Below are 14,508 nucleotides of genomic sequence, written 5' to 3'. Positions count from 1 at the left end.
CTCAAAGAAAATCGGGGTATGAAAGTAATATGTGGCTGTTAAAAAAAAAAAAAAAGGGCTATGTCAATGGTGATGTGATTATGTGTATGGAGATTATAATTATCTAATAAAGGGAATGTACAGATTTTAGTTGAGATCTATTTTCATGTTTCTAACATTTTTTTGTGAGATAATGCGAAACCTCGTATGAAATATGAAAGAGCATGTAATTCTATGAGGAATTCAACGTTTGTTTGATGAAAATTGGTTTTGAAATGGCTGAGATATCCAAAAAAAGAGCAAGCTTCTAGTAAAGTGTGGGACCCACACTTTATTACGATCGCTTTGTTTTACTTTGTTTTTGGATGTTTCAGTAATTCCAAACCCAGTTTTCATTAAAAAAAAACTGAATTCCTCTTTAAAACGGTATGCTCTGTTCTATATTATAAGTGTTTCCTTGTTATCTTGCAAAAAAAATAAAAGCCCAATTCCCATCTCCACCAATACTGTACGATCCCTTTAATCATACTTTTTATGTACAAATTGTACCTGAGCTGACAGAGGGATTGTAATGTGAATAATTTGATTGCGGTTTCCATATGTTGCAATTTATGTTCAAAGAATGACTTGTTACTCAATTGTTCTCTCACTATTCAGCACTCTGAATATATGCGACAAAGTTTTGGTTAACCCTAACTAGGCCGGGCTATTTAGGTAGTTGATAGAGCCGGGGGGGGGGGGGGGGGCCTCCCAGGCCCCCCTCCAGATCTCGGCCGTCAATCGCGCGATCGCGACGAAAATTGGCACACACATTGCCTACAATGTATGATGTAATCTAAAATACCATGAAGTTAATTTTTCAAAAAAATCATCATTTATGTTAAATTATGCTAATTTATGCATGATGATGCATAAAATCAGACTATTTGGTATAAATCACAAAATAAAGCTCAAAACAGGCACATTTTTTGTGTAAATATTCTTTTTAGTGTCCTTAGCAAATGTAATGAAAAAAATTGTGATATCAGAAAAAATTCTTAAGTATTTTATTGTTTTTTTGAATTTCTTATGTATTTCTCTGTTTTTTATGTATGTTTTTCATTGTTTTTTTGATGAAATTTGTCCGCGACATCGCTCCGAACAAGAAAATATGTTATTCATTGATTTTGATCAATAAAACACCAAAATAATCATGCTTTTATGAAATTTGCCAGTAAGCACAGTTTGCATTGAAATTGTACGCGAATTAACGTTTTTGAGCAATTTTTTGTCTGACCATGTACATATTTATGCGTAACTTTGGAACCGCGTGCCGGGGCGTTGCAAATTTGGTGTCAAAAGATGCGAGAGACTCAAAAGAAAAAAGTCATGAAACGTCGCGGCGATAGCTTTTTGCGATTGCGATACATTGCGCGGAACGTCGAGGGGGGGGGCCTCGGAGGCCCTCCCCCCCCCCCCCCCCCCCCCCCCCCCCCCCCCCGGTCTACTTAGGGTTAAAAAACTGACTACTGTAAGAGTGTTTTGGTTTTTTTTTGGTTTTTTTTTGGGTTTGTTGTTGTGTTTTGCATTTCACATAACATGAAACTAGCATATTTTTTTTTTCTTGTTGATTAATTGTATTTTTGATCTCAAGGTAGGTGTATTTGTAGGCATTTTAATAGCTGTTCACTTTGTTATTTATAGTTTTCTTCACATTAGCTAGAGCTGTTTAGAATGCTCACTGTTATGACTGTCGGTGAAATAGAGAACACGCCAATTTCATCTTACCTGATTGAACCTGAAAATTACCCAAATGGGAATTTCTGCTTTTCCAACATAAATGAAGCCAACCAATGTATGTGGACAAATGTATGACAGTGACAATAAAATGTGCTGTGTTTTGTGTCCTTGGCATCTGCCTGTGCAGGTACATCATGACTTTCATGAATAACATCTTCTCCGGAGCATTTGAGAAGAGAGATGTGACCCCTCTACCAGTCCAGCAACCTCTTGCCACCAAAGATCAAGGTATAAAGGCCTTTCTATAGTCTCTTTTTTTATGCCTCCGCCACGAAGTGGTGCTGGAGGCATTATGTTTTCGGGTTGTCCGTCCGTCCGTCTGTCCTTCCGTCCGTCCGTAATGAATTTTGTGGACAGCGTAACTAAAAAACCTTTTGAGGTATCCTAATGAAACTTGGCATGTATGTGTATTAGGGGGTGAAGTTGTGCCTATCAACTTTTATGTGCACATGCTCAAGGTCAAAGATCAAAGGTCAAGGTCAAATGCTAAAAATTTCACTATTGTCCCCATATCTATGCAATGCCTGAAGATATTTTCTTGAAACTTAGTGTATACATGTATTACCCAATTAAGATTCTCTGGTGAAAGTTTTGGGTCATGAGGTCAAAAGGTCAAAGGTCAAAAGGTCAAGTAAAATGTTAAAATTTCACTTTTTTCTCTGTATTTTGGAAATTGTTCAAGGTATCTTCGTGGAACATAGTATATGTGCATGTACTGACTGGCAGTGGTTATCTAGGGAATTTGGGGTTCATGGGGTCAAAGGTCAGGGGTCAAAGGTCAAGGGCAATACTTCAACATTTTACTATTTTCCTTATATTTATGCAATACCAGCAGGATTATTTTTTTTTTTAAATTTGATATATGCATGTATAACCCAATAGAGATTCTCTGGGATTTTTTTTTTTTGCCAAGAAGGTCAAAGGTCAAAAGGTCAAAGATCAAGTGAAAGTGCTGAACTTACTTCTTTCTCCATATCTCGGAAGTGGCTCGAAGTTATCTTGAAACTTAGTACATATTTATGTATGTTCTGCCTGACAGTGATTCTCGTATAAATCAAAGGCCAGATGAAAATGATAACAATTTACTGTTCAATACAGAAATTGCTCTCTTTCTCCATACCTTGAAAATTACTCATTGCATAAACTTATGAAAGGGTCAAAGTCAAATTAAAGTTCATAAATCCCCAAATACATGCTCTCCTATTCATCCAATTAAACATAGGTCAAGGAAGGTGAACATTCAATACATTTGTGACAAACATGTCATTTTAATATTTTGCCAATTTTGTGAAAATGTAATCACACATTGTCCACATGTACTATAGACCTATTAGGAGAATCATGCATTATGGCGGAGGCATACCAGTCGCCATAGCGACATTTCTAGTTTACCGGTACTTCTAAAGTTTGTGCATCCCTTTTGTAACCCTGAAAATTGGATTGCTTTCATAAGCTGGTATATTGTAAAGGTTGTGCAGGTAATTAAGAACCCTTTCCCTACGATAACAATAATGGAAAATTCTTTATGATGGAGGGGGAAATAAAAGGCATATTATTTTCGGATGAAATTTATGTAGACCATGAAAAATTTTAACCATTATTCTCGGTACAAAAGGGTAGCATATTCTTGCATGTCATGGGGTCATTATGTCATTTCTTTCAAAAAAAGAAAAGCCTGAGGTGTTTTACCGTAAAATTTCATATACAATGAATGGAGTTTAAAAATTGTTCGATATTAAAACCATGTAGAATTTTGTGAAGTTTGCCAAAGGGATAAAACTACTTTTAAAAACTGCAGTCATGCTATCACATGTCAAGCAGATACTGTGAAACTACATGTATTATTTTATTAACTGTAGTGTAGTAATCCCTTCAGTTTCTCATAGTGTTGGAATGGTTTTATTGCACACTGGAGTGTGCCAGAGGCACGTTCTTGCTGTCAAACTGTTGCCTTAGTCCAACCAGTATAAATGGGACCAAGATTCAACAGTCCTCGATATGTGACCGTGCACCACAAAACGAACAAAAAGTCGCACACACTGATTTTGCGTGAGGACTGAAAATTAGTGAAATGGGTCAACCTAGCCGATCTTGACTTTTTCATATTTTCTGAAAGAGCAAGTCTTCTTTTACATTATGCTAAAATGTGGGGTCATAAAACGGGCGGGAAAGTGTGTTTTTTAGCATTTTATCTCGAACATTTTTGGTAGAAAAGTGTGATTATGTGTGTCTTAAGTGTCCCTTTTTCATTTCTGAAAAACCTTGTACACTTCACTTTCAACTGTAATAACTTTTGAAAAGATAGCGCTACTGCTTTGAAAGTTGGCATTAATTAAGGACAGAATGTGTTAATGGGGCATGCTTAATTTCACTTTAATCTGATAATCCCTTCATTGTTGTTACTAGGGTGGTTTACTTCCTGTTTTTATACCCCCGCCAAACGAAGTTTGAAGGGGGTATATAGGAATCAGCGGACGGTCGGGCGGTCGGTCGGTCGGGCGGTCGGGCGGTCGGGCGGTCGGTCCGTTGCAAATCTTGCGTCGCGAACTACTTCCTCAGTTTTCAACCGATTCCCATAAAACTTGGCACAGATGTGTGCCTTGGGTTGTAGATGTGCAAGACGTATTTTTTGACAGTACCCAAAAGTACGTTGCCATGGTAACGGCATATTATGTGCAAAAATGGGTACAAATCTTGCGTCGCGAACTCCTCCCACAGTTTTTAATCAATTTTTATGAAATTAGGTACAGATGTTCATCTGAATATGTTAATGTGCAAGACACATATTTCCGCAGTGGCAAAAAGTGCGTTGCCATGGTAACGGCATGTTATTGGTAAAATATAGGGCAAAATGCTTCATGGCAAAACTGCTTCATCAGTGTTCTTCCAATTCTCATGGAATTCATATTGAATGTTTGTCTTAGGATATAGGTCAGCATGACACATTTCTTGACAGTGACAAAAAGTATGTTGCCATGGTAAAGGCTCACATATTATGAGCCAAAATGATGGAAAATTTTGTGTTGCAAGCTACTTCCTCAGTTTTTGCCCAATTTCCATGAAACTTGGTACAGATGTGTGCCTTTGGTTGTAGATGTGCAAGACGCATTTTTCGACAGTACCCGAAAGTACGTTGCCATGGTAACGGCATATTAATGGCAGAAGATCAAGGAAAGATCTTGCGGATTTAACTACTTCCTCAGTTTTTTGACCAAAGCTTATGAAATGTGGCACACACCTTGATCTTGGTGGGAAGATGTGGAAGACATATTTTTCGGACGTGTCGGAAGCTGCGTTGCCATGGTAACGGCATATAAATGGCAGAAGATCAAGGAAAGATCTTGCGGATTGAACTACTAGTACTTCCTCTGTATTCGACTGAAGCTCATGAAATGTGGCACACACATTGGTCTTGGTGGGAAGATGTGCAAGACATATTTTTTGGACGTGTCGGAAGCTGCGTTGCCATGGTAACGGCATATTAATGGCGGAAGATCAAGGAAAGATCTTGTGGATTGAACTACTTCCTCAGTTTTTGACAAAAGCTTATGAAATGTGGCACACACAATAGTCTTGGTGGGAAGATGTGCAAGACATATTTTTCGGACGTGTCGGAAGCTGCGTTGCCATGGTAACGGCATTTAAATGGCAGAAGATCAAGGAAAGATCATTCCTTGGGTAAGACTGTCGTCACGGGGCGGGGGTATTAATCACCTTAAGTGATATTTCTAGTTTGTCCTATTCATTGCACAGCCAGCGCGGTTTGGTAAAGATGAAGCGCTTGAATAGACACTGTACTTCAGAGCCTCTTTTCTCAGTTCAGACTTTTCCTGAGTTTGTGCTTTCTTTCCAATATTTAGATAGGTTAGAAGAGTCCATTTGATTTGAGTTATACATCATTTTAAAGCTTAAAGGACAAGTTCACCTTCATAAACATAAGGATTGAGAGAATGTAGCAATATTAGTAGAACACATCATTGAAAGTTTGAGGAAAATCGGACAATCCGTTCAAAAGTTATGAATTTTTGAAGTTTTTGTGCAGTAACCGCTGGATGAGAAGACTACTGCAGTGTGTGAATAACGAAGATGTCACATGCGTACAACAATATAAAGAAAATATAAAGAGAATTTCACAAAATGTCATCTTATGAAAAAAGTTCACATTCCCCCGACTCGTTACCGACAAATGTTATGGGTAATATTATTCCCCCTGCCTTTAGAAAGAGCAAAGTCAAGTGCTCTTTTGTTATGTGAAAAAAGTGAAAATATGTTGAATTTTCTTTATATTTTCTTTATACCGTTGTACGCATATGACTCACAAGCTGTAGTAGTCTCCTCATCCAGCGGTTCCAACACAAAAATTTTAAGAATTCATAACTTTTGCATCGATTGTCCAATTTTCCTCAAACTTTCACTGATGTGTTCTACTAACATTGTTGCATTCTCTCAATCCTTATGTTTATGAAGGTGAACTTGTCCTTTAAAGTCTGCTCTTTCAGAATATGGTCTTGACTAAAAATTCATGTCTGGCAACTTTTTGTTTTTTCTGTGGTGCAGGGTCACATATGACATTGCACTTCATCTCCTCTCTCAGAAGACCATGGCTCGGCGAGTGCTTGGTTCCTTTATTCAAACCCTCAATGTGCCAATCCAGTATAAAATTGCAAAGGTTTTTCTTCAGCATTCAGTAATACATCCAAACTTCACCTACCACAGTCAGGATAGTCATTCAAAATAGGTAGCAAGCCCAAGCAAGGTGTTGCAATGTGCCTTTTGAATAGTCAAAGAGAAGGGCCATGATGACACAATAGGGATTACATGTATTGGGATTAAGTAATCTCTATTCATTGATAAGTAGCTTCCAGAAGTTTGTGCCAACTGGCAGAGAAGCCACTCCAGTATGCTTCCCAGTTGACAAACAAAGTACAGTATAAAGGGTTAGGACCCAATTACTCTCTTCTGGACCCTGTTTCATAAAGCTGTTCGTAAAGTTACGAACGACTTACGAGCGACTGGTAATCAGTTCTGATGTGCTATACTTATCAGCATTTCCATAATTCAGCACAAGAACTGATCACCAGTCGCTCATACAGTCGATTGTAACTTTACGAACAGCTTTATGAAACACCCCCGACAGACTTCTTTTGTTGATAATATCAAGTGCACACTGCGCAATGCATGATTAATAGTTGGATGGTGAGAGGGTCAAGGACATTCCATTATCTTTCCCAGATTATACGAGAATGAGAATACAAGTGAGAAAAGGGATGGAGGGAAATCTAGAGGGTGTTTCATAAAGCTGTTCGTAAAGTTACGAACAACTACGAGCGACTGGTGATCAGTTCTTGTGCTGAATTATAGAAATTCTGATAAGTATAGCACATCAGAACTGATCACCAGTCGCTCGTAAGTTGTTTGTAACTTTACGAACAGCTTTATGAAACAGGGCCCTGGTTTTGTGGATAGTAGGGGGCTAAGTAGGGACGTCGTTAACCACATTCATGGCTCAGTTTCAGAACTTAATAAACTTTCTTGGTGACTGCGCTTCATGATGATGCTCAAATGCTTGATAAAACATTTAAAAGCATGCAAAAGTTTTGAGAATTGCATTGTCACTCGCAATAGATATCATTATGTGATAAATATCATTATTCTTATGAACCCTAGCTGTATAACCCATTGAGGACAAGCTGGTTTTGTTCTCACAGGCGTAGTATTCTCGGGTCTAGTCTTCAACAGGTTAAATGAATGGTTTATTCTAACACTTCACAAAGGATGTTACAAAGTATTTCACAGTTGTCACAGCTGTAAATAAGTCATTGATATGCAATGTCAAGGGCATCTCGTGGCGGTGGTCATTGATGGTTTACCCATCGTCATGATAAAGTGATTAATGGGAACTTTTGGCATCAGTTGTTGTCAATGATTGATTCTGGTTAACCCTTTCTCTGCCAGGGACTTTAAGACAGTGTGTACAGCACTATTGGCTCTTATGTGCCAATGGGCTCTTCAAATATGCACAGGGTTAAACAACTCCTCTTTCTTTGTCTTTTCTTCTTCTTCTTTTTTTTTTTTCAGTCCAGCAAGGAGTAGAGCTCTTGAGCCGGGCAAAGAAGCCAGTCATCCTCCTGGGAAGTCAAGCCACCCTGCCACCTGTTCCAGCCCAGAAGCTTAGGGAGTCTCTAGAGGTAATGCCCTGCACCCCTTTATGACCACGCCCTCCAAAAATCAATAGTATCATGTGACCGTGCATCACAAAACGAACAAAAAGTCGCACACACTGATTGTCGGTGAGGACTGAAAATAGGTGAAATGGGTCAACCTAGCCCGTCTTCTTCTACATCATGCTAAAATTTGGGATCATAAAACAGGCAGGAAAGTGTGTTTTTTAGCAGTTTATTTCGAACATTTTTTTGGTAGAATAGTGTGATTAGGTGTGTCTTTAGAGTCCCCTTTTCATTTCTTAAAAACCCTGTACACACTCTTCACTTCCAACTCTAATAACTTTTGAAAAGATGATGCTACTGCTTAGAAAGTTGGCATTAATTATGGACAGAATGTGTTGATAAGGCATGCTCAATTTCAATTTAATCTGATAATCCCTTCATTGCTGTTACTCCCATGGTTTACATCCTGGTTTTTTGTGTCCCATTCACCCATTCATCACACAGCCAGCACAGCTTGGTAAAGATTAAGCACTTGAATAGACACTTTACTTCAGAGCCTCTTTTCTCAGTTCACACTTTTCCTGAGTGTGTGCTTTCTTTCCAATATTTAAATAGATTAATACAGTCCATTTGATTTGAGTTAAATACATCATTTTAAAGCTTAAAGTTTGCTCTTTCAAAATATACTCTTAACTCGAATTTCATAACTGGCGACTTTCTGTTTGTTTTGTGATGCAGGGTCACATATGTGCCAGCTTGTGTGATTCCAGTGACCGAGGTTATGATGTTACAGAAGTGATGTGATGTGCCGAATAATTGGCGTAAAAGAACCAGTTAATTTTGTCATAATTATTATGATGTTGTCGACGATAACGATCTTGATGATAATAGCAAAAAACAAGATCGTCATCATCATAAATATAGGGGTGTGAGAGTTTAATCAGACTTCCTATTCTTATTTACTCAACCGATTTCCAAAATCCACTTTTCACATTTTTGGGGCAATTCAAACGCATTAATCCGTTGAGGACGAGTCTCGAGTATACTCGGGCAGGGGTCTGTGGGAAATGCGTGTTGTAGCAATATCAGTCCATCCTCAACAGGTTAAAATGTAGACAGATTAGATCACTTCAGACTGTTTTTTCATAAGTTTCAGGGTTGTTTTTTTTTTTCTGGATTTTTTGTCTGCTAGTACTGTCACACCCTAGGAATTATAATGATGTTGATTATTGGTAGTAATGATAGTAGGAGTGGTACAAGTAGTTTTACCATTATCATTATGTCTACTACTACTACTTCTACTGTTTCATCTTTATGATGGTCATCATAACTTGTATTTTCATGTTGCTAGGCGATAGGGGTACCATGCTTCCTCGGCGGCATGGCCAGAGGCCTTCTGGGTAGGAAGAGTCCGCTACACATCCGACAGAGGAGACGGGATGCCCTCAAGGAAGCAGATGTGGTCATCCTAGCAGGTGGGTTTGTCGTCGCTATGATGATGCATGCATTCCTTTGAACGTGTCCTTTTTCTTTTTTAGCTCGCCTAAAACCACTGATCTTGTGACCAGACATATTATCTTGTCCATCATCCTTCCATCATCTGTGAACTTTTTATATTATCATCCTCAATATCCATAAAGACCAATGACCAGATTTAATGCTTTTATGGCCAATTTTTCAGAAATGAAGATTTGTTCAAAAGGTAAATGTTGTCCTCACAGTGGACTTATTAAAGGAAAGACTCATGAATTCTTTAGCATCTTCTTCACTTGTGCATTTATAAGTTATATTAAAGATGTACTGTGATGAGGTATCATAATGATAAAGTTTTGCACCCTGTTAGGTGCAGAGGCAGTTTAGGTAATGATGTTCCAGGAGTGGTTACCATATTTAGTGTGCATCGAGTTTAACTTCATCAGGAAAAGCAGCCAAGCGGTAAGTCTGAAGGAATTTGCAAGTTTGTCTGTAATGTTCTCGGTTATTCTATATTGCAGGCGCGGTGTGCGACTTCCGTCTCAATTACGGTCGCTCCCTGAGCAGAAGGTCGAAGATCATCGCAGTGAATCGCAATCCAAGCCAGCTGTACAAGGTAAGAGTAGTATACTGTATACACCGAATATTTCGTGAGGTTTTTATTTTCGCGAATTTTGCAAGTCAGGTGCTATTCGCGAAATCACAGACACACAGAAATATTGTCTCTTATCCCAATGTGAATGTGACCTTTAGTATGCGTGTACATTTCTCTGTTCCGTACAGGACTCCAAGATCGCAAATTTAACCACTAGTGAAATCATCAGGAATTACTGATTCGCGAAAATTTAGACTCGCGAAATATATTGCGTATACAGTATTACCTGATGTGGCTCTTCAGTGTCATTTGAAATCGATGAAAGATAATTAAGATGATTTTTTCTTCTTTTTTACACCTGTAAACTGTGTGTTCAATCCATTCAAGTTTCATAAGAAGTCACAAAGGCAGTTCATGCATACTCTCTTAAAAATTCTTCCTGTCCAAGTGCAGAAAATGTGTAAAAGCAGTTTGTAGTTCCAATGGTACTAACTCTGCCAAAGATGTCATTTTTTTTTTACTGGTGGATAAAATCACAAGTAGATTTCGCTTCAAGGATAGGTCTGTTGTGGTATAAGACAAGGGAATTTGGTGACATCATCATCATAACATCCAATATGCATATGGGGTTTAGATTAAAGTTGTAATACCTAAACCGTCTTACTCATTCGTGACTGATTAAACCTCTTCAATCCTGTTTCTTAGATGTCATAGGACTCTTTGTTTGAAGTCAGCATAGATGCAGAGTTGTATTTCACTCTTTAAATTTGTGTTGTTCAGAAGCTTACATTCATTCTCTTCTACTACTCTCAATTTCGGCTCGTAGAACTCGGACATGTTTTGGAAGCCCACGCTGGCAGTAGAGGGCGACCCGGCAAGCTTTCTTGTGGAGCTCCAAAAGGGACTGCAGGGCTACACGTGTGATGAGGAGTGGCTGAAGACACTGAGGGCACGGGATGAGGAGAAGGAGGCAGCAAACATGTGAGTGTTGCTATGGCAATGTAATCTGGGATGCAATGAAGATAGTAGTGGTGATGAAGAAGAAAAAGAAGGGGAAGAGGAGGAGGAGGAAGAAGAAAAAGAGGAAGAATATGAAGAATACAAAGGTGGCTGAGAATGAAGAGAAAAAAAAAAGAAGTTAAAGGAAGATTATTTTATTTTAATCAAACTTTACTGATTTGTTCCACTTACTGTAAAATGAGGAATGGTCACATGCATTTTAATTTCGCGAATTTCGCAAGCACCAAAATTCGCGAAATTAAAACGCATGCGAAAATTCTTGCCTACACAATATGCATTGGATGCCAGATGCAATTTGCAAAAATTTCATGCTGCAAAAAGGGCTGTCGGCTCCAATTTGCGAAAATTTGTGCCGCCAATATATCATGTTGTACTGTATATTTCTACTTACCAGTACAAAATGTACATATGTTTGGAGTACAATTCCTTTTTTGTGAGAGCAGTTATGATGGAAATGCTTATGAAGGAGATGATATCCACATTATGTCCCATTTGTGATTGGTTTCTATCATTCCTACCATGCAGTGTAAAAGCTGGGGAGAAGGCGGACCGCTACCTTAATCCATTGAGTGTTCTCTACCAGGTGGAGGAGGTGATGGAGGAAAATAGCATCATCGTTGCCGACGGAGGAGACTTTGTTGGGAGCGCATCCTATATCCTGAGGTGGGGTTAGCTGTGTATTTGCATAGATGATGTGAAATGTTGGTATAATTTTGATTTGATAAAACAGCATCTTTGATAGTGATGGGCCCTCTGGCTCTCAGGGCCCTCTGGCCCTGAGAGCCCTCTGGAAAACAGTACTCTATGTATTTACAGGGGCACCCTGTTAAAATGAAACAGAATAAATGAATAAGTGAATAAATGAATAAGTGAATAAATGAATAAGTAAATAAATAAATAATTAAATAAATAGATAAATAAATGATGATGTATATCCAAATGTTTGCTGGCAAATGACAAGCCCTATGGCAGGTAACTCTGTTTTGTCAATTTTCAAATATGTTTGAGCTGGTTGTCTGATCCAATTTATTTCTCCTGCACCTTCTCCTATCCCTGAAGACCGAGAGGCCCACTCAAGTGGCTGGATCCCGGTGCCTTTGGTACCCTCGGCGTCGGAGGCGGCTTCGCCCTGGGGGCCAAACTCTGCTGCCCGGATGCTAATGTCTGGATTGTGTACGGTGATGGCTCACTAGGCTACAGCTTCATGGAGTTTGACACGTACACACGACACAACACGCCTGTCATCGCCGTCATCGGAAACGATGCTTGCTGGACCCAGATAGCCCGCGAACAGGAACCAATCCTTGGGTCAAGGGTCAGCTGTGAACTAGCCGTAAGTTTTTCACACGTTATATTCTTTTCTCTGTTTTTATTTTGTATAGGCTCTGTCGTGTGCTGTTTGCTGTCTTTCCGTTTGCCTATCTGTATCCAGTATACCCTGAGTCTTATTTACATGTAGAGCTCTGCAGAAGATTTTGTTGACATTCAACTTCAGGATACATTATTGTGCTTAGATGCACTGGATAAGATTTGCAGCAAAGTCCTTCTTGGTCAAAGTTCAAAGGACATGATAATAATTTTTTGTCTCAGTTCAGCAAGGAATGTCCATTTATCATGTGATTTCGTAGGAATGATATAAGTGAAAAGATGAGTCTCTCCACTCCATCCTACGGATGAAACAGAGTAAATCAATGGTCTCTCCACTTTGTAAGACTGTCATTTGCAGACAAAAGCTTGAGCAAGAAGCGTGTATTGGTACCTGAACTTGGTATAAATAAAAAGAAACATAAATGGGTAAATCTTTTCTTTGTGCAAAGAGGGTTGGAGATCAGTCTTTGGGGTCAAAGGTTATGAATGAAAATGTATATGAGAGATGTCTCATGAAAGCTACATAGTGATCATGTGAGGTGTAGACATCCCTGTTGAGTCAAATATCTTTTGCTCCTTTCCCCATCCCCACATTTCTTTAGGCAAAGAGGGTAAAAGGTTGGTCTTAGGGGGAAAAGGTCAGGATCGATGTCTGTAATTGTATTTAAAGTAATTATACTGTCTTTATAGAGATATGTTTCATTAAGCTAAATGTTTGTAGTGATTTTGTGAAACGGTTGAGTCAGAGTAATGGAATGAATTCTTTTTTCCTTCATTTTCTCCTTGTTTTGTCTTTATCTGTAGTTCTGTGACTACCACTCCGCCGTTGAAGGCATCGGAGGAGTCGGGATGAAGCTAAGTGAGGAGAGCAAAGACGAGATCCAAGCTAAGCTCCGAGAAGCCCAGAAGCTGAGTCAGAGCGGCAAGTCGGTCCTGGTCAACTGCCTCATCGGCAGGACCGACTTCAGGAACGGATCCATATCAGTCTGATGGCAAGCTGGCCGTGACGGTCCAAAGTCAACCGTCGTCACTTTTTGTCTGTTTGTTTGTTTGTTTGCTTTGCTTACGTGCTTACTTATTTGCTTACTCTGTCTGCCAGTGTGTGAGTGTGTGTGTATGTTTGTGTTCATTTATGAGCTTTAGTGCACCGAAAATCAAAGAAATTCTGAAACTAGTGTGATGCAAAGTGTATGAAACTTTGTAGGAGTACTGTGTATGCAAATGATTTGCGAGGCTTTATTTTCACGAATTTTTCAAGTCAGGTGCTATTCATGAAATTAATGACACACGAAAATACTGACTCTGATCCCGATGTGAATGTGATGTACGCATTTACACTTCTCCGTTGAGTACAGGACTCCATGATTGCAAATTTAACCACTCGTGAAATCGTTGGCAATTCCCGATTAGCGAAACTTTAGACTCGCGAAATATATGGCGTATACGTATACAGTAACAGTGTTGCTGGAGGGAGACCTGCACAAAGTATTAAAATGTCAGGGCAGCACATTCCACTTCCTCATACTGTCCAACCTTTGTTTTCTGGTCATGTCGGGACCGGCGCACTTCAGGTTAACCCGTTGAGGACGGGCTGATCTTGTTATAACATGCATTTCCTGTAGACATCTGCCCGACTATACTCGGGACTAGCCTTCAAGCGGTTAGGTGATCTTGCTGGAAATGGGAGAAACATATGAATGTACATTGTCCATGCAGCTCCCAATCCGGAGGTATATACCTGAGTAGATGATGTACGCAGCAACAGTGATATGAATCTATGCCAGCATATTGATTATACCCTGTTTATTTTTTATTTTTTTAACGAAATTGAAGCATTTTAGTGTAAGATTTGTGACATATTTTTGTAAGGAATATTATGCGTGAATAATGTGATTTTTCTCAACATTTTAATTGAGTTTGAAATCACTTTGATTTTGTTCACTGTGTTAACACATCCAGATGATAGAGAAGTCTGGGTAGGCCCATGTGATGGCCATATAATAGAAGTCAGACTGTACTTCCTACTTATGTTATAACTAATCCAATGCTTTATCATGGGATCAGTGTGTGCATGTTTTTTAAATACACACTTGGTGTTAATCCCTAACATTCTCTCTAGTTACTGTT

General features: G+C 39.0%; 1 protein-coding gene across 1 annotated transcript in view; it reads left to right on the top strand.

Annotated features, from left to right (window-relative positions):
* The window catches only part of LOC139713963 (2-hydroxyacyl-CoA lyase 2-like), a 34,656-nt gene extending 21,022 nt beyond the window's left edge, over positions 1–13,634 (top strand). The window contains exons 6-13 of the mRNA XM_071625688.1: positions 1,886–1,986; positions 7,837–7,946; positions 9,277–9,400; positions 9,920–10,014; positions 10,820–10,974; positions 11,539–11,676; positions 12,073–12,346; positions 13,186–13,634. Coding sequence (XP_071481789.1) covers positions 1,886–1,986; positions 7,837–7,946; positions 9,277–9,400; positions 9,920–10,014; positions 10,820–10,974; positions 11,539–11,676; positions 12,073–12,346; positions 13,186–13,371 — 1,183 coding nt within the window. The 3' untranslated portion in view covers positions 13,372–13,634. The remainder of the gene's footprint in view (positions 1–1,885; positions 1,987–7,836; positions 7,947–9,276; positions 9,401–9,919; positions 10,015–10,819; positions 10,975–11,538; positions 11,677–12,072; positions 12,347–13,185) is intronic.
* The last annotated feature ends 874 nt before the right edge of the window (positions 13,635–14,508 follow it).

This window comes from Diadema antillarum, unplaced genomic scaffold (assembly GCF_040938485.1).
Source record: "Diadema antillarum isolate AM-2024a unplaced genomic scaffold, OU_Dant_1.0 seq00002111_RagTag, whole genome shotgun sequence".
Classification (NCBI taxonomy): domain Eukaryota; kingdom Metazoa; phylum Echinodermata; class Echinoidea; order Diadematoida; family Diadematidae; genus Diadema; species Diadema antillarum.
This window is presented reverse-complemented; position numbering and strand designations above follow the sequence as displayed.